The 26,761-nt window shown below is 41.0% G+C and overlaps 1 protein-coding gene across 1 annotated transcript; it reads left to right on the top strand.

Moving 5' to 3' along the window:
* The first annotated feature begins 615 nt into the window (after positions 1 to 615).
* On the top strand, positions 616 to 25,765 carry LOC143933562 (transmembrane protein 272-like). The gene is made up of 7 exons (XM_077456503.1): positions 616 to 661; positions 741 to 768; positions 2,211 to 2,241; positions 3,565 to 3,624; positions 17,015 to 17,191; positions 19,148 to 19,307; positions 25,498 to 25,765. The coding sequence occupies exons 3-7, from the start codon at positions 2,220 to 2,222 to the stop codon at positions 25,505 to 25,507; spliced, it is 429 nt and encodes a 142-aa protein (XP_077312629.1). The 5' UTR covers positions 616 to 661; positions 741 to 768; positions 2,211 to 2,219; the 3' UTR covers positions 25,508 to 25,765.
* Positions 25,766 to 26,761: the final 996 nt, after the last annotated feature.

Here is a 26,761-nt window from a genome sequence, read left to right as displayed (position 1 = left end):
TTAAAAATCGCAGATCCCTGCCATGACTAGTAAAAAATAAAAATAAAATAAAAATGCCTTAAATCTTTCCCATAGTTTGTAGACACTATAACTTTTCTACAAACCAATCAATATATGCTTATTGCGATTTTTTTGCGATTTTTTTTTTACAAAAATATGTAGAAGAATATATATTGAACTAAACTGAGGAAGAAATTTGTTTTTTAAAAACCTTTTTGGGGATATTTATTATAGCAAAAAGTAAAAAATATTGTGTGTGTTTTTTCTTTTTTTTTCAGAATTGTCACTTTTTTTGTGTATCGCGGAGGTGATCAAATAGCACCAAACGAAAGAACTATATTTGGGAAAAAGGGATGCACATTTAGTTTGGATACAGCATTGCATGACCGCGCAATTACCAGTTTAAGCGACGCAGTGTCAAATTGTAAAAAGTGTTCTGGTTAAGAAGGAGGTAAAACCTTCCGGGGCTGAAGTGGTTAATGGTAGAGGAACTAGTGTCTTTTTTCAACCTGACTAACTATATAAATGGGTACAAAAAAAAAAAAACTGCTCTGACCACATATAATGTACAGTATTTCATAATATCCTGTTCTGGTTTTACTTTTTTAGTTCAGCCAAATACATTGGTATGTCACACAGCAGAGAAGTGTCCATAGGACAAGTCAGTACCAACGTACTTGCTCTCATTTTTTTATTTTATTTAAAATACAAATAACAATATAAGTTTTTTGTGAATTTAGGCACTGAAAAGGGTGAAGAACATAAACGGTAACTATTTAAACACTCTACATGACTGTTTCATTTTATTTATATAATCTACTTTATGCTTTCAGCTTGTTTCTGTGTTGGAGCCAGAAATTAGAATTTTTTTTGCTGACACTATCAAGCAATTTGGTTACAGAAACAGGCTGGTCACATTAATGCCATATGTAAACTAGATTTTTGACCTGTTTCTGGTTCAATTATGCTGATTTGGAGAGCTACGCCTAAAATAACATTAGAAACAGATTTGCCTTAATGCCGAAAGCATTGACTTCTCATAATATCCATAACAATGCTGCCCCTACTTAGGGTAGAGCTCAGGGGTGAGTTTTGTTCCCCAAAATAAAATGATATGCCATTGATTGCCTGTTTGGAAAACCCTGCTTTTTACATGGTACAGTTAATAGGTAATGTTTATTCCGAAAATCACATAACCAATCATAAAAAGTGTCACAATCCTTGAAATCGGTGATATTGCGAGTATTTGTAGCATTTACCCCATTACTGTATCTGATTAGTTTTTTTTTTTTTTTTTTGCAATACTTATCGTTTCTGATTTTCAGTTAATGCTGAAGAGTTACAGAGACTGATCCTCTGAATAGTTAGCCTGACATACTCCCAATAGTCCCACAATGACTGTACCATCACATGACTTTTTTAAAAATGCATAATTAAAACGCAACCATGTTGCTGTAGACCTAATCCAGAGTGCTTCCGGCAGTTGCTGTAGAAAAGAATATATGTCGACTGCAGATAAAATCAACAGTTTGTTTTTGTGTTTTTTTCGTTTGTTTGTTTTGTTTTTTGTTTTTTAGCCAAACTCCAGACAACTAAAAAATTAACCCTTGCTGTGCCTGCCTTGCATGGGTTAATTGCTTGTTTAGATCTAGAGGAACAAAAAAGTTTACTAAAGCCTAGTACACATAAGGCTGAATGTTGGGCGACTTTGGGCGGTTCGATAAAAATCGAACAAATAAAAAAAAAAAAAACAGTGGCGTGTACTAGGCTTTACCCTACACTGCTAAACAGATTCCTGCAGCTTCTTCTCCCCAATGCTCCAGCAGTCTAGGTTTCTGACATATCCAAGACTAAAGCAGGGTATTTAGCTAGCCAAAGGGCAATTTTGCCTTTTCCTGCAGTAGAGCGTTATCTTTTGGAACTTTTTAAATAACGGTTGTTGTCTTAACAAATCTCATATTTGTACTCTAGTTCATACATTTTAAGTCAACATTTTCCATGGGCTATTCTGTCATGTGTTATGTTTTCTGTCAGAACTGTACTAAAAACAATATGTATTTTTATGGATAATTTACATCAGTTGCATTCTACTCTACACTGTAATTCATTCATTTTACTGCCTATTTTGATATCCTTATTTATCATAATTTCTATATCAGAATAAATATATATGGGTGATGATGTTGACCATGATGACTCTTGCTTTACAGACATAAAAAATGGCCTCAGCCTGTAATATAGGTAAGTTTATAAATTAATATAATTATATAACGTGCTTTATTTATCAGTGGCCTCCAAACTTTGCTTGCCTTTATCTGGTCTTTGCTGCCCCATTCCTCACACTGATACAAGACACTATTCCTCCTACTAACACAAACGACGAGGCACCGTTTTTCCGCTGACACCAATAGTGGGGCATTTTTCCTCCTACCTCCACTATTCAATGGTGGGGCACTATTCCTTCCACTGACACAGACAATAAGGCATCATTTCTCCCAGCGACACCAATAATGGGCACTATCCCTCCTTCTGACGCCAATGATGAGGCATTATGCTTCCCACTGGTCCCAACGATGGGACATATTCCTCCAATTGACACCAAGGACGGGGAAACTGTTCCTTACACTGAAACCAATGATGGGGCACTATTCCTCCTCCTACTAACTACAGGTGCTCTGCAATTTTTTACTCCCACTGACCACCAAGCCTGAGGCATTGTGTTTTCCCTCTAATGATGAGGCATTTTCTGGTCCCACTTGCCACAGTCTAAAGAACAATAAACCATTCCTTTGTTTAGAACGTTTGGAGACTCCCTACACTACATTTTAGCCTTTCTTTTTTTTTTCTTTGAAAGGCATAAAGACATGTATAAAGTGCATTCATAAAAAGCAACAAATCTAACTTTTTTATTCGGTCTGAATTTTGACTAGTGAAATCTGTTTGGTTGCTGAACTTTGCCCCTAAGTATAATTACTTGGAAAAAACTTGTTAAAGTCGATCTTGCAATGGATCAATAAACACAACCAGCATTAGAAACAGAGTAGAGTGGAGCCATGTTATAACCCATTTCAAGTTTTTATTCTTGTCTAATCTCCCCACTGAGGGCTTTTCTACTCTCTTCCTGTCCTGTTGACACCTTGGCTTGATTTACTAAAGGCAAATAGGCTGTTTGTTATACAAGTTGCACCTTGCAAGGGAAGTTTCACTTTGCAAAGAATAGCCAATGATCTGCAAGGAAAATAAAATAAAAAATGAAGTCAGCAGAGCTTTGCCTCCTTCACTAAGCTCTGGGGCAAATTCCCTCTCAATGTACAAAGTCCTTTGCAAAGTGAACAGCCTAGTTGGCTTTAGTAAATCAACCTTTCTGTGTGACTAGGTCTCTTTTGAAAAGGAAGTGAGAAAACCTGCAATAAGAAAAGTTTAAGGATTTTAACCCTTTCCTACTCTAGCCACAGAAGAATTCTTGGGGGTTGACTTTGGTCTTTTATTCTTATGTTTGATCCATTTGTTTACCTATATCTACTACTACATCTGGCTGGAAATGTAACGCTATTTATTTTCTAGGTCTACAAATATTTTCATTGATTATCTGGATTGGTTTAAGCATAGCTATGATTGTCATGGGTAAGGAAATATATTTTTTTGATCTGGAATAGCTCTGGGTATTTTTTTGTGTATATGTGGCCAAATTGCAGGGCTATATTGATTACTAATTTATGTGTAAAACTATGATAACGATTAAAGTGGTAGTAAACTGTGCAAAAAAAAAAAAGCAAAAAACTGGTCCTCCTGCAGGTTTAAGCCACAGTTTGCTAGTGAGCATCTCATAATAGCATATTATGACAGACTTGCCTATAAAAAAGATCCCTGTACCGGCACCTGTCAGAGCTGACAGGGATTCCATCTTCTGAGCACTCTCAATGGATGGTATATATGCACAGTGCGCATGCGCTGGTGGCATCACTGGCTGCTACACAATCTCCTAAACGGTGCATGTTTAGGAGCTTATTACTGTACTTACAGTTAAGCCTTACTATAGGAAAAGGAAGAAAAGTGGTGGCACGTCCAGGAATAAAAACAGCTCCTTTAGGCTGGATTCACACCTATGCATTTTTAGAGCTTTTGGCATTTTGCAGATTTGCACTACAGAACGTGTTCCATAGGAAACCATGGTAAATGGACTGTAGTGCAAATCTGCAAAATGCAAAAAGCACTAAAAATGCATAGCTGTGAATCCAGCCTTAGGCTAGGTTCACACTATTGCGATTCAGGAACTAGCACGATTCCATTGGGAGTTCCCGCATTGCATGTCTCTGGCAGGTAGTTCACACTGCCCTCTGCGAACTGCTGCGGGTGTCAATACAAAGTTAATGACACTCCCAGATCGGTTCTCAGATCACAGTTCAAACTGTCAAATGGTGCACAAATTGGATTGCATAGGTGTGAACACCCTTGCAATAAGATTCTGGTGCAGACAATAAAAAAGGGTTCTGCACAATTTTGGTCTGATCTCTGCGATGCAAATTCAGCCATACAGACATGCCAGGTTGAACTTCCAATGACCAGTATGAGAGAGTGGGAACGATAACACCAAATTTAACACACCTGCTCCCCATTCACCCTTGAGACTTTGTAACGACTCCGGGGAGGGAAAATGGCCAAATGGCAAATTGGGTCCAAGGGGTGTACTCAGTTTTGTTGCCAGTGGTTTAGACATTAATGGCTGTGTGTTGAGTTATTTTGAGGGGACAGCAAATTTACACTGTTATACAAGCTGTACACTACTTTACATTGTAGCAAAGTGTAATTTCTTCAGTGTTGTCACATAAAAGATATAATAAAATATTTACAAAAATGTGAGGGGTGTACTCACTTTTGTGAGATACGGTATATGGCAGAACGATACCAGACATAAAAAAATACCAGACAGAAGAAACCGCCCAGTACAATCAACATGAAATCAAATTAGAGGGAGAGGGAGAGATCTTGGTATCGTCCGCAAATACAGAGATTGAACTGTTTACCCCATCCTTCAGGTCTTTTATGAACACATTAAACAGGATTTGTCCCAGCACAGTACCCTGGGGGACCCCAGTACCCACCCCTGACCATTCCGATTACTCCCCATTTATCACCACACTCTGAACTCGCCCTTGTAGCCAGTTTTCAATCCATGTACTCACCCTTTGGTCTATGCCAATGGACCTTATTTTGTATAGTAAGTTTATGGAGAACTGTGTCAAATGCTTTTGCAAAATCCAGATACACCATGTCTACGGGCCTTCCTTTAACTAGATGGCAACTCACCTCCTTATATAAGATTGGTTTGGCATGAACAATTCTTCATGAATCCATGCTGATTGCTGCTAATGATACCGTTCTCATTACTAAAATCTTGTATATAGTCTCTTATCACCCCCTCCAAGAGTTTACATACTATTGATGTTAGGCTAACTGGTCTGTAATTCCCAGGGATGTAATTTGGGCCCTTTTTAAATATTGGTACTACATTGGCTTTTCTCCAATCAGCTGGTACCATTCCAGTCAGTAGACTGTCAGTAAAAATTAGGAACAATGGTCTGGCAATTACTTGACTGAGTTCCCTAGGGTGCAAGCCAACTGCTGATTTATTAATGTTAAGTTTCATAAGTCTAATTTTAATTCTGTCCTCTGTTAACCATGGAGGTGCTTCCTGTGATATGTCATGAGGATAAACACTGCATTTTGGGTTACTGAAGCCCCCCAATTCCCTTGTGAAGACTGAGGAGAAGAATAAATTAAATACCTTCGCCATCTCCCCATCCCCCATCCCCATCCTTTGTAACCAGATGTCCTTCCTCCTCCGCTATGTGTCTTTCATGTTCTATCTTAGCCGTCCTTATTGCACCCTTAGCCCTTGTACACACAGTCAGACAAAGGATGGGGATTTTGTCCGAAACTTGTGTTGCATACACACGGTCGGACAAAGTTGTCGAAAAAAACGGGTGGTAGGTAACGTGATGACGCTATTTCGTTAGGACTGGACTACGTTCAGGCTAGTAGCCAATAGCTTTGGTCTAGGAATTTGATCTGAGCATGCGTGGCACTTTGTCCGATCGGAATTCTCTACACACAATCGGACAAAGTCTGATCGGATCATGTTGTCGGAAAGTTTTATAGCCCAGCTCTAAAACTTTGTCCGTCGGATATTCCGACGGAAACAGTCCGATGGAGCCCACACACAGTTGGATTATCTGACAACACGGTCCGATCGGACATTTTCCGTCGGAATGTCCGACCGTGTGTGCAAGGGCTTACATTTCTTGTTGCATTCTTTATAAAGTCTGAATGCTGATCATCCCTCAACCTTGTATTTTTTGAAGGCCTTCTCCTTTGCTCTTATATGCATTTTTACATTGGAGTTAAGCTATCCAGGACTTTTGTTCACTCTTTTAAATTTATTACTCAATGGGATGCATTGGTTAATGCCCTTATTTAATATGCTCTTAAAGCAAACCCACCTCTCCTCCGTGTTCTTTGTTACTAAGATTTTTTATTCCAATTTATGCCTTCTAGCAGGGTTTGTAGTTTAGGGAAGTTGGCTCTTTTGAAATTCAGTGTCTTTGTATCCCCCTTATGTTTCCTATTTGTGTGATTTTATACTGAAGCCAATTGACCTGTGATTGCTGTTTTTTAAATCACCCTGTATTTCCACATCCGTGATCAGGTCTGTATTGTTGGTAATCAGTAGATCCAGTAACGCTTTATTTCTAGTTGGTGCATCTACCATCTGACCCATAAAATTGTCCTGCAAGACATTCTATTTGTGAGATACTGTGTGTGTGTGTGTAGGTACACACCCATATGTGTTTGAGCTTTGGGGTGCACACCCTGGTGCAATAAGCTATGCAGATCTATGGGTACCCTATTTATCACCTTTACAATTTTCCATGGATTTGCCAAATTAGGATCCCGCACTGTAGGGCCCCATCATCTTAGCTGGCCATGTCATATCGGTTATCTTTGGCATTAGGGCAGTTTCCTCTGACTCCAACCATGACTGTTAGTGGGAAGTTCTGAGTACCTCTGACATAGGGCTATAAATATGTGGCCTGTGCACTTGGGGTAATAACTTGCAGAAAAGCGTGTAGTGACCAGATTCTTCCATGGCAACTGCTGTCCAGGCATGATGACTTGTAGCACTCACGTGGAGGACCCAAACATTTCGGGATCAGTTGCTATATACACCCCTTATCAATATCTCTGCCAATCCGATGTGGGTACCTTGTGCAGGAGCCAATCAGAAAGTAGACATGTGCTATTCATGTGGACTATTACCGGGCAAGCCTGGACAAGATCAAGAACTAGCTAAAACATCCATGGTCTCTTAAGTGGTGGTCTTCGGGTTCATGTGGTGGGTGTATCCTGCCAACTACACAAATTTCGGGCGGGGTCTAGCTGTGCCCCATGCATGTGGGGTAATCCCTTGCCCGAAGGCCTTCTCACTAATGGCTGGGACCATTGCCATGAAGTTGGCCCCCACGCAACCATCTGCCACTCCAACAGGGCCTGTATCTGCTGCTGTAGAAACAAGTTGACTTACTGCTGCTTCCCTAAGAAGGCCTGATTGAATACAGTCAACTGTTTCATCTGTTGGGCAGTTAAACTGTTCATCTCTTGCTGGTTAGCATTTGCCAGTATTAACTGTTCTATAAACTTCTAATTTTTTTTCAAGAATAGGTATAAGGTGTAACATGCTGCCTGTGTATCCGAGCCCCAGGTTGTAGGGGGAATATGCTTTGCATAGCAAGGTCATACATTAAAAAAAGAAAAAAAAGAAAAAAAGAATCTCTTCAACTGAGCCACTAACTAAATTGAAGTCAGTTCCTAACAGGGTGCCCACCAAAACAAACAGGCAGTCCTTGTTCTTTTTTACTGTTCAGTTCGTAGTTAGCTTTTCACACAGCATCAGGCTCCCACAGAAATCAGTGTGTATCAGCCAGTTTGCATATATCAAGGGCTGTGGAAAGCTGAGGCTAATAATGAAGTCTAGCTACTGGGTTAATAGTGGCCCTTGGAATTAAGACTTCTTCCTAAACAAAGTCTCTGGGCTCCAAGACCCTTTACAGAACTTATTAGGATTGTGAGATAACAAAAAGTGGCCAAGGAGATGCAAAGGTTTTGTAAATGTGTTAATATTTTCAAGTACCTACAGCTTACATTCAGGCAGGATAAAGGAAAGATAATACTGCGCTAAACCAAAACAAAGGAAAAAAATGAAGAAAATAACTTTCCATAGCAGCTAATACTCAAACAAAGAAAGTCAAACAGATTTAGAAAAACATATGTGTAGCACTAAGAGCCGGTTCACACAGGGGCGACTCAGATCCGACTTCAGGTCGCCCCTAGTCGCCTCAGGTCGGACAACATGTAAAAATCAATGTAAGTGAATGAGAGCTGTCTTAATGCACGCTACTGAAGTCGCTCCGACTTCAGAAAAGGTTCATGTACTACTTCAATCTGACTTGTAGGCGACTGGTACCCATTGATTTCGCCTCCAAGTCGGATCTCCGTCTATACGGAGACGACTCTCACAGAATTATCAGCTCTCAAGAGGGAACTCCACGCCAAATTTATTTAAAAAAATTGGCGTGGGTTCCCCATCCTAGAGCATACCAGGCCCTTAGGTCTAGGTCTAGTATGAATTCTAAGGGGAACTCCCTACGCCAAAAAAATGGCGTGGGGGTCCCCCCCCCAGATCCATACCAGACCCTTATGCGAGCACGCTAACCGGCCGGCCAGGAAAGGGGGTGGGGACGAGCGAGCGCCCCCCCTCCTGAGCCGTACCAGGCCACGTGCTCTCAACATGGGGGGTGCCTTGGGGAAGGGGGGCCGCGCGCCCCCCCACCCCAAAGCACCTTGTCCCCATGTTGATGAGGACAAGGGCCTCTTCGGAATCCGGGAGCCCCCTTTAATAAGGGGGCCCCCGGATCCCGGCCCCCCACCCTATGTGAATGAGTATGGGGTACAATGTACCCCTACCCATTCACCTGTGAAAAAAATGTAAAAAAAAAAACACAACACAGGGTTAAAATTGTTTATTGCACAGCTCCGAGGGTCTTCCGTCTTCGGGGGTCTTCTCGCCGGACTCCTCCGCTCCGTCCCTGTCATTGTGAGCAGAGACAGCGATGAGGCAACATCTGAAGAGAAGAAGAGAAGAACAGAAGACCGGGCCACCGCTTGTAAAAGAGCTAGAAGAAGGTGCGGTGGCCCGGCAAGAAGAACCGAAGAGGGGGACAAGACCCCCGAAGAGTTGTGTTTTTTTTTTTTACATTTTTTTTCACAGGTGAATGGGTAGGGGTACATTGTACCCCATACTCATTCACATAGGGTGGGGGGCCAGGATCCGGGGGCCCCCTTATTAAAGGGGGCTCCCGGATTCCGATATGCCCCCCACCCGCAGACCCCGACAACAACGGCCAGGGTTGTCGGGAAGAGGCCCTTGTCCTCATCAACATGGGGACAAGGTGCTTTGGGGTGGGGGGGCCGCGGGGCCCCCCTTCCCCAAGGCACCCCCCATGTTGAGGGCACGCGGCCTGGTACGGCTCAGGAGGGGGGGGCCCTCGCTCGTCCCCACCCCCTTTCCTGGCCGGCCGGTTAGCGTGCTCGGATAAGGGTCTGGTATTTTCGGCGTAGGGGGTTTCCCCTAGAATTCATACCAGACCTAAGGGCCTGGTATGCTCTCGGAGGGGGAGTTCCCCCTTCAGAGCTCATTCTCTGGTTGGCCACGGCAAAAGTCGCCTGGCCTGGAGCGACTTAAAGTCGTGTTGTAAGTCACCCCAAGCCATGCCCAAGTCGTGTTCAAGTCGTGTCCAAGTTGCCTCCAAAAGTCGTGTTGAAAGTTGTGTCGCCCCTGTGTGAACCGGCTCTAAAACACTTTGGGTCATGAATGACCTGTACCCAAACAAGTATGAAATCAAAACATACAATAGTGTACAATATTAAATGTGAAGTCCAGTGAACAGTAGTGAAACTGATTTGTGAAAGTCTCTCTTGGAGTACTCAAATGTGAATAAAAAATGTCAATGATGTCTCAGAGACAATAACTGAGGAGGGATATGTTGCTTGAAACACGGGGAACACAGGTACTGTAGACACACAATGAGGTACTCATACCAACAATGGTGGACGCATATACCATATGCCAGTGAGTCAGATACGCTTGTGTTTCTCCCGTTGGATGTAGCAACAAAGTCCTGGTCCAAAGGGCACACCGTGAGGGTGTAGACTCACAGCCAAGGATGGTCTTTGGTTCGTCCGGGACCTCAAACTCCAACTCTTCAATAATCACAGATGATGGAATATAATATAAAAAATAGGAGAAAAATGCTCCATATAGTGCAGATCAACCAATAATTATTTATTGGGATATATTCTCACAATTAAGGAGACATGGAAAAAGAACAATAGTCCAATAATAATATAGTGGCATAAAAAGCATTAAAAAAGCAATGTGGTAATCTCAAATAAGCAGCCCAACATTCTGGCAGGGACATGTTAATAGCATCATGGGCCCTGGGCAAAGTAATGCACCGGGGCCCCTACCAGCCTGCCCTGATTTAGGCACCTACTCTCAAGAATTAAAGTATACATAGTTGATAGAACTAAACATATAGTCATTAATACTTTCAACAAAACTGATTTTAATCAATAAGAAAACATGTTATAAACAAAAATGAGTTTGACTCAAATATCCAAACAACATATAACGTCAGTAGATCCGAGGACAGGGCATCAGAAGGGCAGAGTAAAAGGGTCAGCAGGGACATGCTACAGCACTTATGACACCAATTTGAGAGAGTTTATAATTATAGCAGTTGAATTTCTGCTTAGCCATAATTATTTTGAAGGAGTTTTCTATCTGCAATGTAGGGGAGCTTTGATGGGGGCCTGTTTTTCACAATCCCTGGCGAACCTGTACATGGGCTGGTGGGAGGAGACCTTTCTCTTCTCCCAAAACAACCCATGTGCAGTTTCTATAATTAGTTACAGTCGCTACATCGATGACCTTCTGATTGTATGGGATGGTTCCCTTGTGGACTGTATCACTTTTGTATCCTTAGCAAACAAAAATAATCTCAATTTAGAATTTGGTTTTGATAATCAGAAGGATGCCATTAACTTCTTAGACCTTACTTTAACAGGCTGTGCAGTCCAGGGTTTAGTTACAACATGTACCTATTGTAAGGCATGTGCCTTACGCAATGCCTTGCTTCTGGCTACTAGTTGCCATCCTGCACACACCAAACGATCCATCCCGATGGGGGAGTTCACCAGGGCCAAACGTAACTGCTTCACCGAGGAAGGTTTTAACAAGGAGTGCAACATTATAGCCTCACGACTCTATTCACGAGAATACGATAAATGGAATATAGATAGAGCAGTTTGTCTGGCCAGGGAGAAAAATAGTATTACCCTCTTGAGAAATGCTGGTTGCAAAAAGAGCCACAGCAATACTAGGAGTTCTAATGACAGGAAAGCAAGTCCAGTCACTTTTGTAACAGCCTTCTTCTTGGAATTTGACAAAATAAAAAACATAGATAAATACTTACCAATACTTTCCATGGAAGTCGGGCTGTAGGTTTTCAAGCCGACGTGTGAAAATGCTAGGAGGCCTTCTGTCCCCAAGTCTATTTGAGTCGCAGCAACATAAAAAAAAAAAAACTTGGTTGAATACTGTGGGCTCTTACATTTGCGGGAATAACGCATGCCGTTTCTGTAGTAGACACTCCAGGCAACACAAGACAGTAATTTCATGTGCCACAGGACGAGAATTCACGATCCGTGAATATATCAACTGTGGCACTAGTAATGTTGTATATGTTGTGGAGTGCAATAAATGTAACAAACAATATGTGGGTTGCACCATGAGACCACTGAGAACCCGAATCAGCGAACATTTTCATAGTGCATCCTATAGCACAGATAAAGGATTATCAAATGTGTCTAAGCACTTTGAGTATGAACATAATGGCAATATGGCATCCTTCTCGTACGCAGGGTTGGAAAAATTATCCTCACGTGGGGGGGACATCCACCATGCACTTCTTTTGCATGAAGTTTGGTGGATTTAACACCTACAGACAAGGACACCTGCGGGAATGAACCACCACTACAATGTGGACCTTTTTATGAAATAAGTCTTATAAAGAGTCCTGGAGCAATGGACATTGTATTATGCCCATCGCTTGTGATACACTTTGGGGTCTGGTTCACACTGCTACGATGCGGGAGCCCTGCGAATGCACTGCGGGTTTCCGCATTGCACCGACTCGCACGGTGGTTCGCACTGCCATATGCAAACTGCTGGGATGTGTCACTACATAGTGACACCCCCATTTCAACTTGCATGTCGCACTGTGGGCTGTCAGTTCGGGAACAAATTGGATCGTTTGGGTCCCGTGCGATTCTAGCCCGAATGCGTTGCGATTTCAGCCATACCTCTGTTGCTGGAGTTACATCGTACAGACATAGCATGTGATGTGCACTGCATTGCAGTGCGAATCACATGCAATCTCGCAGTAGTGTGGGCCGGCTCTGAATGTGCACTATCTTTTATGTATAGTTTTTATATTTCACATCAAGCAATATGATTTTTTAATCTATACATTTTTTCATTAAAGATTCTCTTATAGAGTTTTTTTTATATACGTTTTTCTTCACATGTCAAGATAGTCTTTGTATTTTTTGTATCTCAAGTGTTGTATTATAGCTAGACTATTCGCTTCTCATTTGTCAGCTACACATCTGTTGACAATTTGTAACCAATCACCTGACTTGAATTGAACACACCATTGATTGGAGAGGAGTAGTAGTCGTGTGACAGTCTTTTATGTATAAATGTTCATGCTTTTTAATATACATGAGTGCTGTGAACAAGGCTTATCGCCGAAACTAGTCTGCTGCTGACTGTACTCACTCTGAAGGCTTGAAAATAAATGATGGTATGGAGTTTCCGGCTGCTTTTATTCAGTTACAGGGAAGCTGTTGTCACAGAATTATATCTCTAACCCCCCCCCCCCCCACCCAGTTTTCCGGTGCTCTTCTGGATTTTTGCAGGGTTTAAGAGAGAATGTCCGGCAGGGCGGCAGGGATCGGAACAGTACCCATCCCGCCATCATGAGCACCGACATTCGATTAAGATGTACCACCTCAGGGGTTCTGCCTTAAGCTCTGCAAAGTGCCAAAAGAGTGCCAGGAACTGCAGGGGAAAGGTACAGAGGGAAATATTATTCCGCTTATAGATTTAGCCCAGTGACAGAACAGGTAAGATCTGAAGATCTGTTACAGCAGATTCCATGTGCTGTGCACTGCTCTGCTTGAGGAGACCATCTTTGTATTATTCATTACTGCACCATATACTGTACCCTCCTGCCCGCTGTGCTGTACCCTTCTGATGGTAGGGGGGTGGGGGAGGGTTTGCAGGGGTGCCTGTGCATTAAGACAGCCCTTCATTATGGTAGCAATTATATATTTTGTGCAGAAAAGGATTCTGCACAACCCAGGACTTATGAAACATAAGTGCAGAGGAGGAGACTTTATCATCTGCAAATGTTGTTTCTACATTCCACTAATTGTTAACATATTCCTTTGACAAGGATGTACATTCCTTTAATATCCTGCTAAGCTATTTATGATTTTTTTTTTTATAATAGATAAAAGTTATAATAAATGTAATGCAGAATACAAACACAGCTGCATACATCAGCTGAACAATTCAATAAGATACAAAGATACAGCGGTCTCATCCAGAATAAAAAAATAAAATAAATGCATAGCGTAATAGCAGCAACATATTAGAACAAAAGGAAATTGTGTTTGCATAGTCGTACAGTCATTGGATTGAAAACGGGAACCCCAACACCTACCAAAGACAAAAATCCAAGTGCACTTTCTTGGGCATTTCCTGCTTTCGCAAGTCAATTTATAGAAAGGTTGAGCACCATGAAGATAGAGTGGACAGGGCGGAGGACTTCCCAGTTATGACAGTTTTAATAGGTATTATAACCCAGACCTTGATTAACATGCTGCGATGGGATGGGATGTACTGTATGATAGACCTATTTAACTGATCTCTAGTGATCAGTGTTCTAAGAAATATTTATTCAATTGAATGTTTCTCCGTTGTAATGGAGTTCAGGATGTGTGTGGGCCTGGAGAGTGTGCTGGTGGGGGTGTATCAAATAGGCCAATTCTCTGCTGACCCTTCAGACATTATATTTCATTCTTAGCCCTTGTACACACGGTTGGACATTCCGACAACCAAATCTGTTGGATTTTGTCCAACGGATTTTGTCCGAAGGATTTTGTCCGAAACTGTTGCATACACACAGTCGGACAAAGTTGTCAGAAAATCTGATCGTACTTAACGTGATGACGTTATTTCGTTAGGACGGGACTACGTTCAGGCTAGTAGCCAATAGCTTTGGTCTAGGAATTTGATCTAAGCATGCGTGGCACTTTGCCCGATCGAAATTCTCTACACATGATCGGACAAAGTCCGATCGGATCATGTTGTCGGAAAATTTTATAGCCCAGCTGGAAAACTTGGTCCGTCGGATACTCCGACGGAAACAGTCCAATGGAGCCCACACACTGTCGGATTATCCGACAACACGGTCCTATCAGACATTGTCCATCAGAATGTCTGACCGTGTGTACAAGGGCTAGTCTCAGACTGGCAAATTTTAACAGAATAAGGCTGCCATGGTGTTTTTGACCTTGTTTTGGTGTGCCCAGTCCTATAACTGTTATACCCACTTTCATGTGTATAGGAGGAACCTAATGTGAACATTTTTAAGAAAATACTTTATCAATGCATTGAAAACAAAAAAAGAAAAAATATATCCCCAGAATGGGGTTTTTTACAGCAAAGATTACCTGTGAATGTTAGTAATTGTGTAGAATAAATGCCGACATAAAGCAGGTAATAAGTAATATAAATATTTTATTAATAAAAAAGAGGATTAGACAGGCAACACGATGGTCAGGGACTGAGCTCCACTGAGTAACTAAAAATGTATAGTGTTACATATGCATACAATGTTTGTGACACTTGAACCTTATTGTAACTATAATTGCAATAAAGGATGGATAATATGGACCCTTTACGCGTTTCGACCCGCTTGGGGGTCTTCTTCAGAAGGTTTTTATCTATTATGAAAAGAAAAACAGACATAAATATATATCCATACATAGTATACTGTAATACACTAAAAATAATCTGCTGTAAGCAGAGTATACATCAAACATTGCATAGTTACATGGTTAGTGAGTAATTAGTATACATCATAGATAAATACCTATATAATCCACATGGAAAGTCCTCTTTGGAGCATGGAGTCCACCACTTCTCCCATGTCATTCAAAGATGTGCCCATTTAGACCTCTATAGCTAGAAAAAGTCGCTATGCTCAACCAGGGGAGGGAGCGGGAAAATGGAGTCTGACAAATAAATGGCTTGCAAGGGATCACACCACTATTACCACCTCCAATATAAAATATAGTGGAGGAAGGTATAGGTATAGATAGACTGGGGTCAAGGGGAGGGCAACCTATAATAAATAATAAGATGTAAAAAGAAAAGAAAAGTATGAAATATATGTATATAGGAGAATCCCTATTACAGGGATGCCACTTCTATAGAAGAAGACAGGAGGTGCATCCAAATGAGAAGGGATATGTGAATACACAGTGAGGCATACTGGTTAAGAATAAGGTGCTAATAGTGGAGTGAAAAAGATAGACAAAAAAAGGGTTAAATACCCATAAATGTGGATACACCAGATAGAACCACAATAACATGCTGCAACAACACGTGAAGAGATGAGGAAAATGTGGTGGTTCTATCTGGTGTATCCACATTTATGGGTATTTAACACATTTAATGCACTAGAGGTGATCAGCGCCCTCTGACCCTTTATTGGGGTGTTACTGTCCATTTTTTCTAGACTTTATCAATGCATGTCCTATGGAAACAAAATCTTTAGGAACATTTAGGTTTCATAAAATCAAATAAAATGAACAAATATTGCAAAAAGCAATTATGTTAGTAATCAAGTTTTGGAAAGCCCTGAGGTATGCCAAGTGAGTTGGAAGATCACATGCTTGGAAAGACAGGAGGACTTGTCAAATGGACTCTGAATGTTTCTGGGGTAACTTACTATCGCTCCCTGACATTGTATATTCCTCTTATAAACAACTATGCCACTATTTGGGGAAAAAAAAAAAAACGAAAGAGCAGTTTCCTGTAAGCAAAACCACCCACCCACAAAACTTTGCATTGTTACTGGTCTAAATTTGCTGACCATCCAGCATACTGTCAGATGTGTTGGATGCCTGGCCCCCTGCTGTTCTCTGTGGTTCCTTTCAACCGCCCCTGGCAGGAGCCTCTGGAGGAAACCACAGGGTGCAATGAAGAATGTATTGCTAGCATCCAATACTTGTGGAAGTGTTAAATGCTGAACATTGTACAGAAAAGCTTGGATCTTCAGAAAGCATAGTTTGTCAGTGAAGGCAGTGGAAAGGGCAGGTAAGTAGCAACTGTGTTCTTTACATGGAGCTACTCATTGATTGATTTTTTTTTAATTTATCAATCGAGTCACTTTAGGCATCACTTGCTGTAGCTGCAGGGATGTGCACATTAGCAAGTAAATAATAACAATAAATAATAACAAGTGAATTATAGTAGAGTGCAACCCTTTTCAAGAAAACAGGGTAGACCAAGAATGGTGAAAAAAGTGAGGGTTTTCGATAAGCATAATTTGTGGGTTACACTTTTGCTTTAAACTATATCTATGAAATCTAGAATAATGACCCCATAGACCAGTGAGTATGCCTTCTAATTTATGTAAATTATTTAGTGGGTATTTTAAGAATTGATCTATAAATAAATCCCATGAGAATCACCAGATTCTGAAAGAAAAGTCAGTGTTTTCAAATAATGTAAGTCATTTTACCAATTATTTTTTTTCAGGTGTCATAAACAAAGACAAATGCCCCATCCAGCCCTACATACCCATCTTTCTGGTGGTGACAGGAGCCACACATTTAGCAGCTGTTGCTCTGTTGCTTGTCAGGTCTATATTTGAGACATGCAGCATGATTCTAGAAGGTTTGATAGGAACATTCAGCTTTGCCTGGTTTATAACAGGTAAGTGTCGAAAAAGCAAAACTATATTTCTGTATATTTTTCCTTGATAACTTCTTCTTATATCCACTACTAAAATTAACTTTCCTCACTCCTTTTCATTCTCTTCTTTCTCTCTTTGGTCTCTCTTATTATTCTTGTCTCTTACCACGCTTCATCTAGTTTATGCGGGTTCTCTTTTGTAATTTCAGATGTTATTAAAGTGGTAATAAAGAGTCCAAAAAAAACAACTCATCCTGCAAGTTAATGGCATAATGTGCAAGTATGCATCACATACTTGCGCATTATGAAAGACGTACCTTAAAACGAAGCCCTCCAGCGGTGGGCTGTCACCACTGACAGGGCTTCCATCTTCACCTGGTCTTCCTTCCGGGTTCGTGGGATCCAGCCCTTTGAATGGCCGAGCTGCAATTACATCACTCCTGCAAATGCGCACAGGAGTCATGTCTGCAGCACACAGATATGAAGGCACGGCCATCCTTTCAGAGCGAAGTGCGCATGTGTAGGTGATGTCACCTTCTGCAGAAGTAGTGAATATCTCTTAAATTGTGCATGTTTAGGAGATATTCCTTGTACCTACAGGTAAGGTTTATTATAAGCTTACCTGCAGGTAAAAATGAGCAAGTGGTGTTTACGTCCGATTAAACACCTGACCTCACTTGGAATTGTTATTTTTTCACACAAATAGAGCTTTCTTTTGGTGGTATTTAATCACCACAGTTTTTTTTTTTTGCTAAAAAATATATTTTCTTCTTTCTGTTATAAAACATGTCCAATAAAATCAAATGTCTTCATAAATTTAAGCCAAAATGCATTCTGCTATGTGTCTTTGGCAAAAATCCCAATAAGGGTATATGAATTGGTTTGTATGAAAATTATAGCGTCTACAAACTATGATATATATATATATATATATATATATATATATATATATATATATATATATATATATATATATGTATATATTTGAAAATTGATCGATTCCGTACTTTATGGCCTCTCATTTCTTGAAAATTCTAGGACAGTACAAATATTCCCAAAATTACCCCTTTTTGGAAAGTAAACAGGCGAAGGTATTCAGTAAGAGGCATGGCAAGTTTTTTGAAGTTGTCATTTTTTTGTCACACTTTTTTGGAAAATTAAGAAATGAAATAAAAAAAAATGTTTTCCCTTTTTTTTTACACACTGTCATTAGTGCAGTACTCATCATATGACTGGTATGGCAGGGATCAGGAATGCTGACTGGTGACCGTATGTAAAAAAGTGTATTACATTTAAAAAAAAATGTTTTTCTTTTTTACAATTTTTTTTTCTTTTTTTACATACGTAATTCTGGAGGGTGAGCAATGTTTTTTTTTTTTTTACACTGTTACTGCTTATAACAGTGATGATCGCTGTTATAAGCAATAGTTAACTTTCCATTTGTGACAGCTTGCGTACTGTGGCAGGGTACCGAGTGTAGTCAAGGGATTGCACCACTGCGCACCCCAGTAGGCACACTAGTGCTCATGTGTTAAGCAACGTACCAGTACATCACCCAGCCTGGCTGTGGCGCCATCTACAGTAAATGCACTGTAGTTGGGCACCAAGCAGTTAACGCCAAAGACAGCTAAATCTCAATACAATGCAATAAACTTAAGGAAATAAAATATGAACAGCAAAGAGTCAAATAACGTATTTTTCTGCATGGAATGGTTACAGTATAAATAAAATAGAAATTGCAATTACAAGAGAAGCACAGAATAGCAATAACATTAGAAACCGCGTCTTAGCTAAGATTTTAGGGGAAAAAGGAGAGAACAGACATTAGAACACTTGCTGCATGGCGTGAGTAATCCAATCACTTCAGGAACAAATATTCTCAGGCGAGGTATCCAGGCTGTGTTTCTGTGCTCATGTTTACAGTATATAAGCTGTATTAATTTTACTAACTGCTTTACATTTTTTTGTGTAATGTAGGTAGTGTCTGGGTCTTTAAGGTGTACAAAGAATATGAAGGACAGTGTGACAAGGATCTTTATTTATTTGCTTTCGGAATCCTGTTATTTGAATATGTGCTGCTTGGATTAGCCCTGATTTGTCCATGTTTATGCGGTGGTCATAGAGCATTGTATGAGAGGTAAAATTTCCAAAATTATTATTATTATTTTTTATTTATGTAATTAAAGAAAAGGAACAGAAAAGTACGAGCAAAACACTCAGGCAATATATATAGATAATAAAAAACTTAAAGTGGATTTAGTAGGGGCAGTGATCTGTACACACTTTTCTTCTGTCAGGAGAAAGGGAGTTTCAAAAACATGCTTAAGCCACATGTTTGCAAACACATTTAAGGCATGTTTAAGTGCATCAAGTGCTTGGGCGTTCATTTCATTGGCCAGAATATTAACTTATTCTGGCCATTGAAATGAAAAAAAACGTCAAGTGCTAAATGCGCCTAGCGCTTAGGAGCATTTAGATGCATTTGCGTTTTTCAGCCAAATCACTCCTCCCCTGAATGCACAAATTATGTTTTTTTGCCTTTAAATGCCCCTGCCTCTAAACTCCTGTAAACACACACAATATGTCACAAAAATGAGTACACTCCTCACATTTTTGTAAATATTTTATTATATCTTTTCATATGACAACACTGAAGAAATGGCACTGCTACAATGTAAAGTAATGAGTGTACAGCTTGTATAACAGTATACATTTTCTGTCCCCTCAAAATAACTCAACACACAGCCACTAATGTCTAAACCGCTGGCAACAAAATTGAGTACACCCCTTAGTGAAAAATGTCCTAATTGGGCCCAGTTAGCCATCTTCCCTTCCCGGTGTCATGTCACTTGTTTAGTATTACAAGGTCTCAGGTGTGGATGGGGAGCAGGTGTGTTAAATTTGGTGTTATCGCTCTCACTCATACTGGTTCACTGGAAGTTCAACATGGCACCTCATGGCAAAGGACTCTGAGGATCTGAAAAAAGAATTTTAGTTCTACATAAAGATAGCTTAGGCTATAAGAAGATTGCCAAGACCCTGAAACTGAGCTGCAGCATGGTGGCCAAGACCATACAGCTGTTTAACAGGACAGGTTCCACTCAGAACAGGCCTCGCCATGGTCGACCAAAGAAGTTGAGTGCATGTGCTCAGCGTCATATAAAGAGGTTGTCTTTGGGAAATTGATGTATAAGTGCTGCCAGCATTGCTGCATAGGTTGAAGGGGTGGGAGGCAGCCTGTCAGTGCTCAGACCATACACTGCACGCTGCATCAAATTGGTGTGCGTGGCTGTCATCCCAGAAGTAAGCCTCTTCTAAAGATGATGCACAAGAAAGCCCGCAAACTGTTTGCTGAAAACAAGCAGACTAAGGACATGGATTACTGGAACCATGTCCTGTGGTCTGATGAGACCAAGATAAACTTATTTGGTTTAGATGATGTCAAGTGTGTGTTTTGTGGCAACCAGGTAAGGAGTACAGACAAGTGTGTCTTGCCTACAGTCAAACATGGTGGTGGGAGTGTCATGTTCTGGGGCTGCATGAGTGCTGCTAGCACTGGGGAGCTACAGTTCATTGAGGGAACCATGAATGCCAACATGTACTGTGACATACTGAAGCAGATCATGATCCCCTCCACTCAAAGACTGCTCCACAGGACAGTATTCCAACATGATAACGACCCCCAAACACACCTCCAAGATTACCACTGCCTTGCTAAAAAAGTTGAGGGTAAAGGTGATGGACTGGCCAAGCATGTCTCCAGACCTAAACCCTATTGAGCATCTGTGGGGCATCCTCAAATCATCCGTGATGATGTCACGGAGAAGTGGAAGAGAACAACCTGTGAAGCTCTGGTGAACTCCATGCCCAAGAGGGTTAAGGCAGTGCTGTAAAATAATGGTGGCCACACAAATATTGACACTTTGGGCCCAGTTTGGACGTTTTCATGTAGGGGTTTACTCACTTTTGTTTCCACCAGTTTAGGCATTAATGGCTGTGTGTTGAGTTATTTTGAGGGGACAGCACATTTACACTGTTATACAAGCTGTACACTCACTACTTTACATTGTAGCAAAGTGTAATTTTTTCAGTGTCGTCACATGAAAAGATAGAATAAAATATTTACAAAAATGTAAGGAGTGTACTCACTTTTGTAAGATACTGTATGTGGACATGAACATTTGGGGGTTGATTTACTAAAGGCAAATCCACTTTGCACTACAAATGCACTGCAAGTGCAGTTAGGTTAAGATCTGAAATCAGGGGAAGATCTGCTGATTTTATCATCCAATCATGTACAAGCAAAAATGCTGTTTTTTATTTTCCTTGCATGTCCCCCCAGATCTACAGCGACTGCACTTCCAAATACACTTGCAGTGCACTTGTAGTGCAAAGTGGATTTGCCTTTAGTAAATCAACCCCATAGATTAACATGGAGGGGTGTTTTTGAGCCCAAATGTTCATAAGACCTGAAGCCAAAGCTTTTTTTTTTCAATTTTGGATATAGTAAGGGAGGGTTAAAACTCATGTAGCATTGAGCCCCGAAGAAGATGCTGGTTTTATTGGGCTTACCGTTTCCTTCTTGACCTCATCTCTGTCTAGGGCTTCCCATGGTAGATGGCCCAAAGAAATGTAGAAATTGACACTGAATCTTCTTTAGGGTTATTTATTTGAAATAGAAAGAGAATCTCTCAGTTTAGGATTTCGGGTTAGTAGGAAGTTCAGGTCAAAAATGCAAAGTCTTTATAGATGAAATCCAGAGAATAACCATTTCACAGCTGGATTTTCACAACCCCTGGATAGACCTCCTCTCACTAGGCCTAGCAGCCGGTAAGGTGTTAAGTAAAGTCTCTGCCACAGACTTGAGTGTAAAATACTTGAGAAGAAGTCTCTGCCACAGACTTGAGTGTAACATAGACAAATTTATAGAGCTATCATACGGTACCAGTATCTCTCAGCCGGTCCGGCGATACCATATGAGTATGGATCCATGAAGTGTCCTTCAAATGAGCCTCCAGGCTCCTTCAGAGAAGCCAGCCTTGTGCATAGCCTTCTCCCGAAGAATCCTCCCCTGGATGCTTCTCCAGTTGCTGGGCCTCGCCTTAGATGAGACAACACCGGACCACCCTTGAATCACCAGGCCTCAATACCCATTCTGGCCTGTCCCTGCAGTTGCTTCACCTCGGACTATCCAATCCCGAGACTTGGAAATGCATGGAACCGCACTCCAGGCCAGGAGGGCCATGGGGGCTGGTCAGGAGGACCAGAACCAAACAGACAGAAAAATCCTCTGGCACGGAACCCTGTAGCACGTGATGTCAGTACCTTAAATATCACCTCCCAGAATGCACAGCAGGAGAACACTCCCACTGGGCTGGTTCAGAGAAAATTGTGGCACTCAATATACCCAGCTAAACTGCGTTCTACAACTTGCCGGCTGTGACAGCGACACCTGCGGCCAAGGAGAACCCAGTTCAACCCAGCTGGACTGGTACTGAAATCATAATTTGGTAAAATTAGCCCTAAAACCCAACTGTGGTTTCAGGAATATTAACTTTCAAAAACATATAGTGCATGCTCGTCAGGAGCCAGCTCTACACTCTACACATTTCACTTCACTTCTTGTTCCAAATCCACAACAGGAAATGCGAGAAAATCCCTCCAAAGTGAGGGAGAAACTTGCTGCCACCAGACCAGAACTAGTGTCCCCATTGGAAGATTTCCTTTCTATTTCTGTTCTAGAGACAACTCAAAATTTGGAAATTCTCCTTCACTCTTACTCTAGGCGATAACAGTAATCAGGGGTTTTCCCTTATTTTGGAGGGATTTCCTTTCACTTCCTGTTGTAACTATGGGTTAGGAAGTGGTGCATGGGACAAGGGCAGCACAGTGGTGTAGTGGTTAGCACTCTCACCTAGCAGTAAAAGGGGATGCTGGTTTGAATCCCAACCATGGCACTGCTTGCCTGGAGTTTGCATGTTCTCCCTGTGCCTGCGTGGGTTTCCTCTGGGTACTCCGGTTTCCTCCCACACTCCAAAGACATGCAGGTAGGTTAATTGGCTTCTGTCCAAAATTGGCCCTAGTATATGAATGGGGACCTTAGATTGTGGGCTCCTTGAGGGTAGGGACCAATGTGAGTGTGCAATGTACAGGGATAGGGGTAGACACTCACTCAGGTTGAACTGGATGGACTGGTGTCTTTATTCAACCTTACTAACTATGAAACTATGAAAGTTGGCTATGGGACACCAGTGAAATGGCATATACCCTGTCAACCCAGCTGCTGTCAGTAAGGATAAGACATATACTCTATAAACAGAATTAGGTCTGCAACCCCCCCCCCCCCCCCCCCATAGTACTGTGCAAATATCTAAAAAAAAAAACACAATTTTATCTAGTTGTCATTAAATATATTTTACCGGCAGCCCTTTAACTGGTCCTTTATGGTGAGTGATGGTAAGGAATTCCATGATCGCTCTGATTGGCTGTCACAGTGGTAGCATGAGTACAAACAAATGGCAATCACCCGAACATTTAACTGCCCATTGCACCAGGAAGCACATGAAAGGGCAACCAATGCAAAAAAATAATAAAGAAAAATTCCCAGCTCACTTACCAACCAGACTGCAATAAACTGAATTGTCTTGTCTAAGCCCTTGTACACACGGTCGGATTTTGTCTGACGGATTTTGTCCGAAACTGGTGTTGCATACACACGGTCGGACAAAGTTGTTGGAAAATCCGATCGCTCAGAACGTGATGACTTTATTTCGTTATGACGGGACTATGTTCAGGCTAGTAGCCAATAGCTTTGGTCTAGGAATTTGATCTGAGCATGCGTGGCACTTTGTCTGATCGGAATTCTCTACACATGATCGGACAAAATCCGATCGGATTATGTTGTCGGAAAGTTTTATAGCCCAGCTCTAAAACTTGGTCGGTCGGATATTCCGACGGAAACAGTCCCATGGAGCCCACACACAGTCGGATTAACCGACAACACGGTCCGATCGGGATCGGAATGTCTGACCGTGTGTACAAGGGCTAACAGTTCACATTAAAACCAGAGGCTTAGTTTGCACACATTTACAAATACATGAGTAAGCTGCAGTGGCCACTACATGGTACCCCAGTGTACTGCGGACCTATACATTTTGAGAGCCTCCAAAGATGGAACCCATATATAATAATGGATAGCCTAAGGACAGGTAAAACTCCTGATGTTAATGTGAACTGTTAGACAGGACAACTCGGTTTGTTGCAGGCTGGTTGGTAAGTGAGCTGCAAATTTTTCTTTGTTGTTTCTTAACATGGTTGGGAGCCCATCCTGCCAGCTTCCTGTCCTAATCAGAGGCTGGGAGCTTGGTCACAGTCCTGGGAGTGTGCAGTAAGCGTGTTTTCAGCACAGAAACAAAGCTACTATGCTACTACAATAATAATATTGTATTATAAATTGTAGATTACCTTCATCCATATTCTCCTAGAGAAGTGAATGAATTTCACAAAAAGCATAGAGAAACTTATAGTCAGAGCTATAGGCTGCTTTAAGCTCGCACGGTTAAGTACAATTGCGGGAGGGACTTTGGGTTGAAGGTGTGTTCTCAATTTTGTGTCATGTTGCAATTTATGACCTACAGTATATGATTTTATTCATGCGTGTCTAATATATACATTTTAAACTCATTGTAATAAACATTTATACCATCTAATTGAACTGCCTCCCCTGTGTATCCATCACTCTCAGTGCCATCATGGAGCCCCCAATTTCGGGGGTAGATCCCTGTTGTGATGCTAGGAACAGGGAAATGCCTTATTTACATCTCCCCATTCTGCCTCTTGGTGGCACGTGCACGCCCACTAGCCCACGATTTAAAGGGGACGTACAGGTACGCCCATTTGCCCAGCCATGCCATTGTGCCGACGTATATCGTCGTGCGCTGGACAGCAATCTGTTAAGAAGCACAAATCACTGCACAATTGTGGCAAAAACACATTACATGCTTATCTGCAGCTTCTCCATTGAAGTTTAGTGAACCAAAAAAATCATTGTTTTGTGTTTAAAAAAAGTCCATGACCCTTCCAGAAAAAAAGCCATAATGTGTCCGTGTCCCATAGGAAACCATGTTAAATGAACTGTAGTGCGTTTCTGCAAAAAACGCATACGTGTGAATCCGGTCATTGATCATTTTTGCTTGCTTGCTTAGGTTAAATAGTGTAAACATTTGCTCCTATGCAGTGTGGTTTGTGTATGTAGTAGTATATTGGGTTGAATTACCGCATACTTTACCCTTCAATTCAATTAATGTTCTTTTATTATTTTATTTCAGATTAGAATGACAAATGTAAAATCAGGTAAATCAGTGCAACAAAATCTGTGGAAATCATATAATAAAGAAAACTGGAAAGAAAACACCAATACAGTGAAAATCAGAATGATCACAATTTTTTTAGCTAAGCATTTCTGTTAGTAGATAGGTAAATGAGTTTTAATTGCTGCTGAATGGTTTACATTTTCTGACATTATACTCAGTAATTTGTTATCTTTATATGACTTCATGGTGTAAAATACAGATTAAAAATTTAAACTTGACCATATGACACTATACTGTTCATTTAATAATATGTTCTTCATTTATTAATATGTTCATAATATGTGGAACTATAATAAAAATGTTATAACATTCACAAATGTAGGACAAATGTTTTTTTTTCTATAGCAGTAATTCTTGAGCAATGGCTCAGGAAAAAAGAAAACACATGACTTTCAGCACACGTTAATATTGCTTCCAGGGGGTTCTATTCATAGCAGGCATACTCGTATCAGAAGCAGGAGCTTTACTGGCACAGGATATCCCTTTACTTTAAATGACAATGTCATCCTAGACCTGTAGTAAACTTAAAGCCTCATACACACTATCGGACTTCCATCAGACTTTTCCGTGGATTTTTGTCCGAATGGGCGTTGGCCGCAAACTTGTTCTGCATACACACGGCAGAACATTTTCAGCCAACTTTCACCAAATCACGTGGTTTTTCAGCTCTTTACCGCCACCCTTTGGGCAACTTCTGCTAGTGTAATAACATTCTGGAAACTAATAAGCATGCTATACAGTGAAATTGTACAGACAATCACCCAGGATCTGTTGAGCTAGAAGTGAGTGCAACAGAAGTAACTGACGCGTTTCAAGATTTGCAAAAGTTGCTTACTCTTCATCTGGGATATATGCGATTTATCTTAGAACGTGAAAAACATCTACAAGTAAATAATAAACAGCAGCAGGTGATGGATAGTCTCAGCTGTGCATGTTTTCCTATGAGATTGTGTAAAAGAGGCTGTTTTCTTTCCCCACTCAAGTTTCAGATTGCAGTCTGTTGTGTGATGTGTGACATCAGATCTCTGTGCCCTGCCTCCTGAAAGCTGAGAAATACCCTTTGATTTTTGTACATTGGAATGCTATAGAGGAGAGATAATAAATAGATACAACTTATGTAGGAGGATTTGCTTCATTACGGAGGCTAGTCACTTCAGTGGGTATATGTAAGGGTTTATCATCACTTTAAAGTGATTATAAAGGGAATTTAAAAAGATTA

This window comes from Lithobates pipiens, unplaced genomic scaffold, assembly GCF_037356315.1.
Source record: "Lithobates pipiens isolate NorthernLeopardFrog02 unplaced genomic scaffold, aLitPip1_a1.2 Scaffold_10, whole genome shotgun sequence".
Lineage (NCBI taxonomy): Eukaryota > Metazoa > Chordata > Amphibia > Anura > Ranidae > Lithobates > Lithobates pipiens.
Note: the sequence above shows the minus strand (reverse complement) of the source record. Positions and strands in the feature narration are given on the sequence as shown.

What these genes read in the sequence shown, in the direction of transcription:
- LOC143933562 (XM_077456503.1), top strand. Translation starts at nt 2,220, where the DNA reads ATGGCCTCAGCCTGTAATATAG. An exon ending in GGCCTCAGCCTGTAATATAG is followed by an intron (nt 2,242 to 3,564) that starts GTAAGTTTATAA and finishes TTTATTTTCTAG; the next exon opens with GTCTACAAATATTTTCATTG. An exon ending in CATAGCTATGATTGTCATGG is followed by an intron (nt 3,625 to 17,014) that starts GTAAGGAAATAT and finishes ATTTTTTTTCAG; the next exon opens with GTGTCATAAACAAAGACAAA.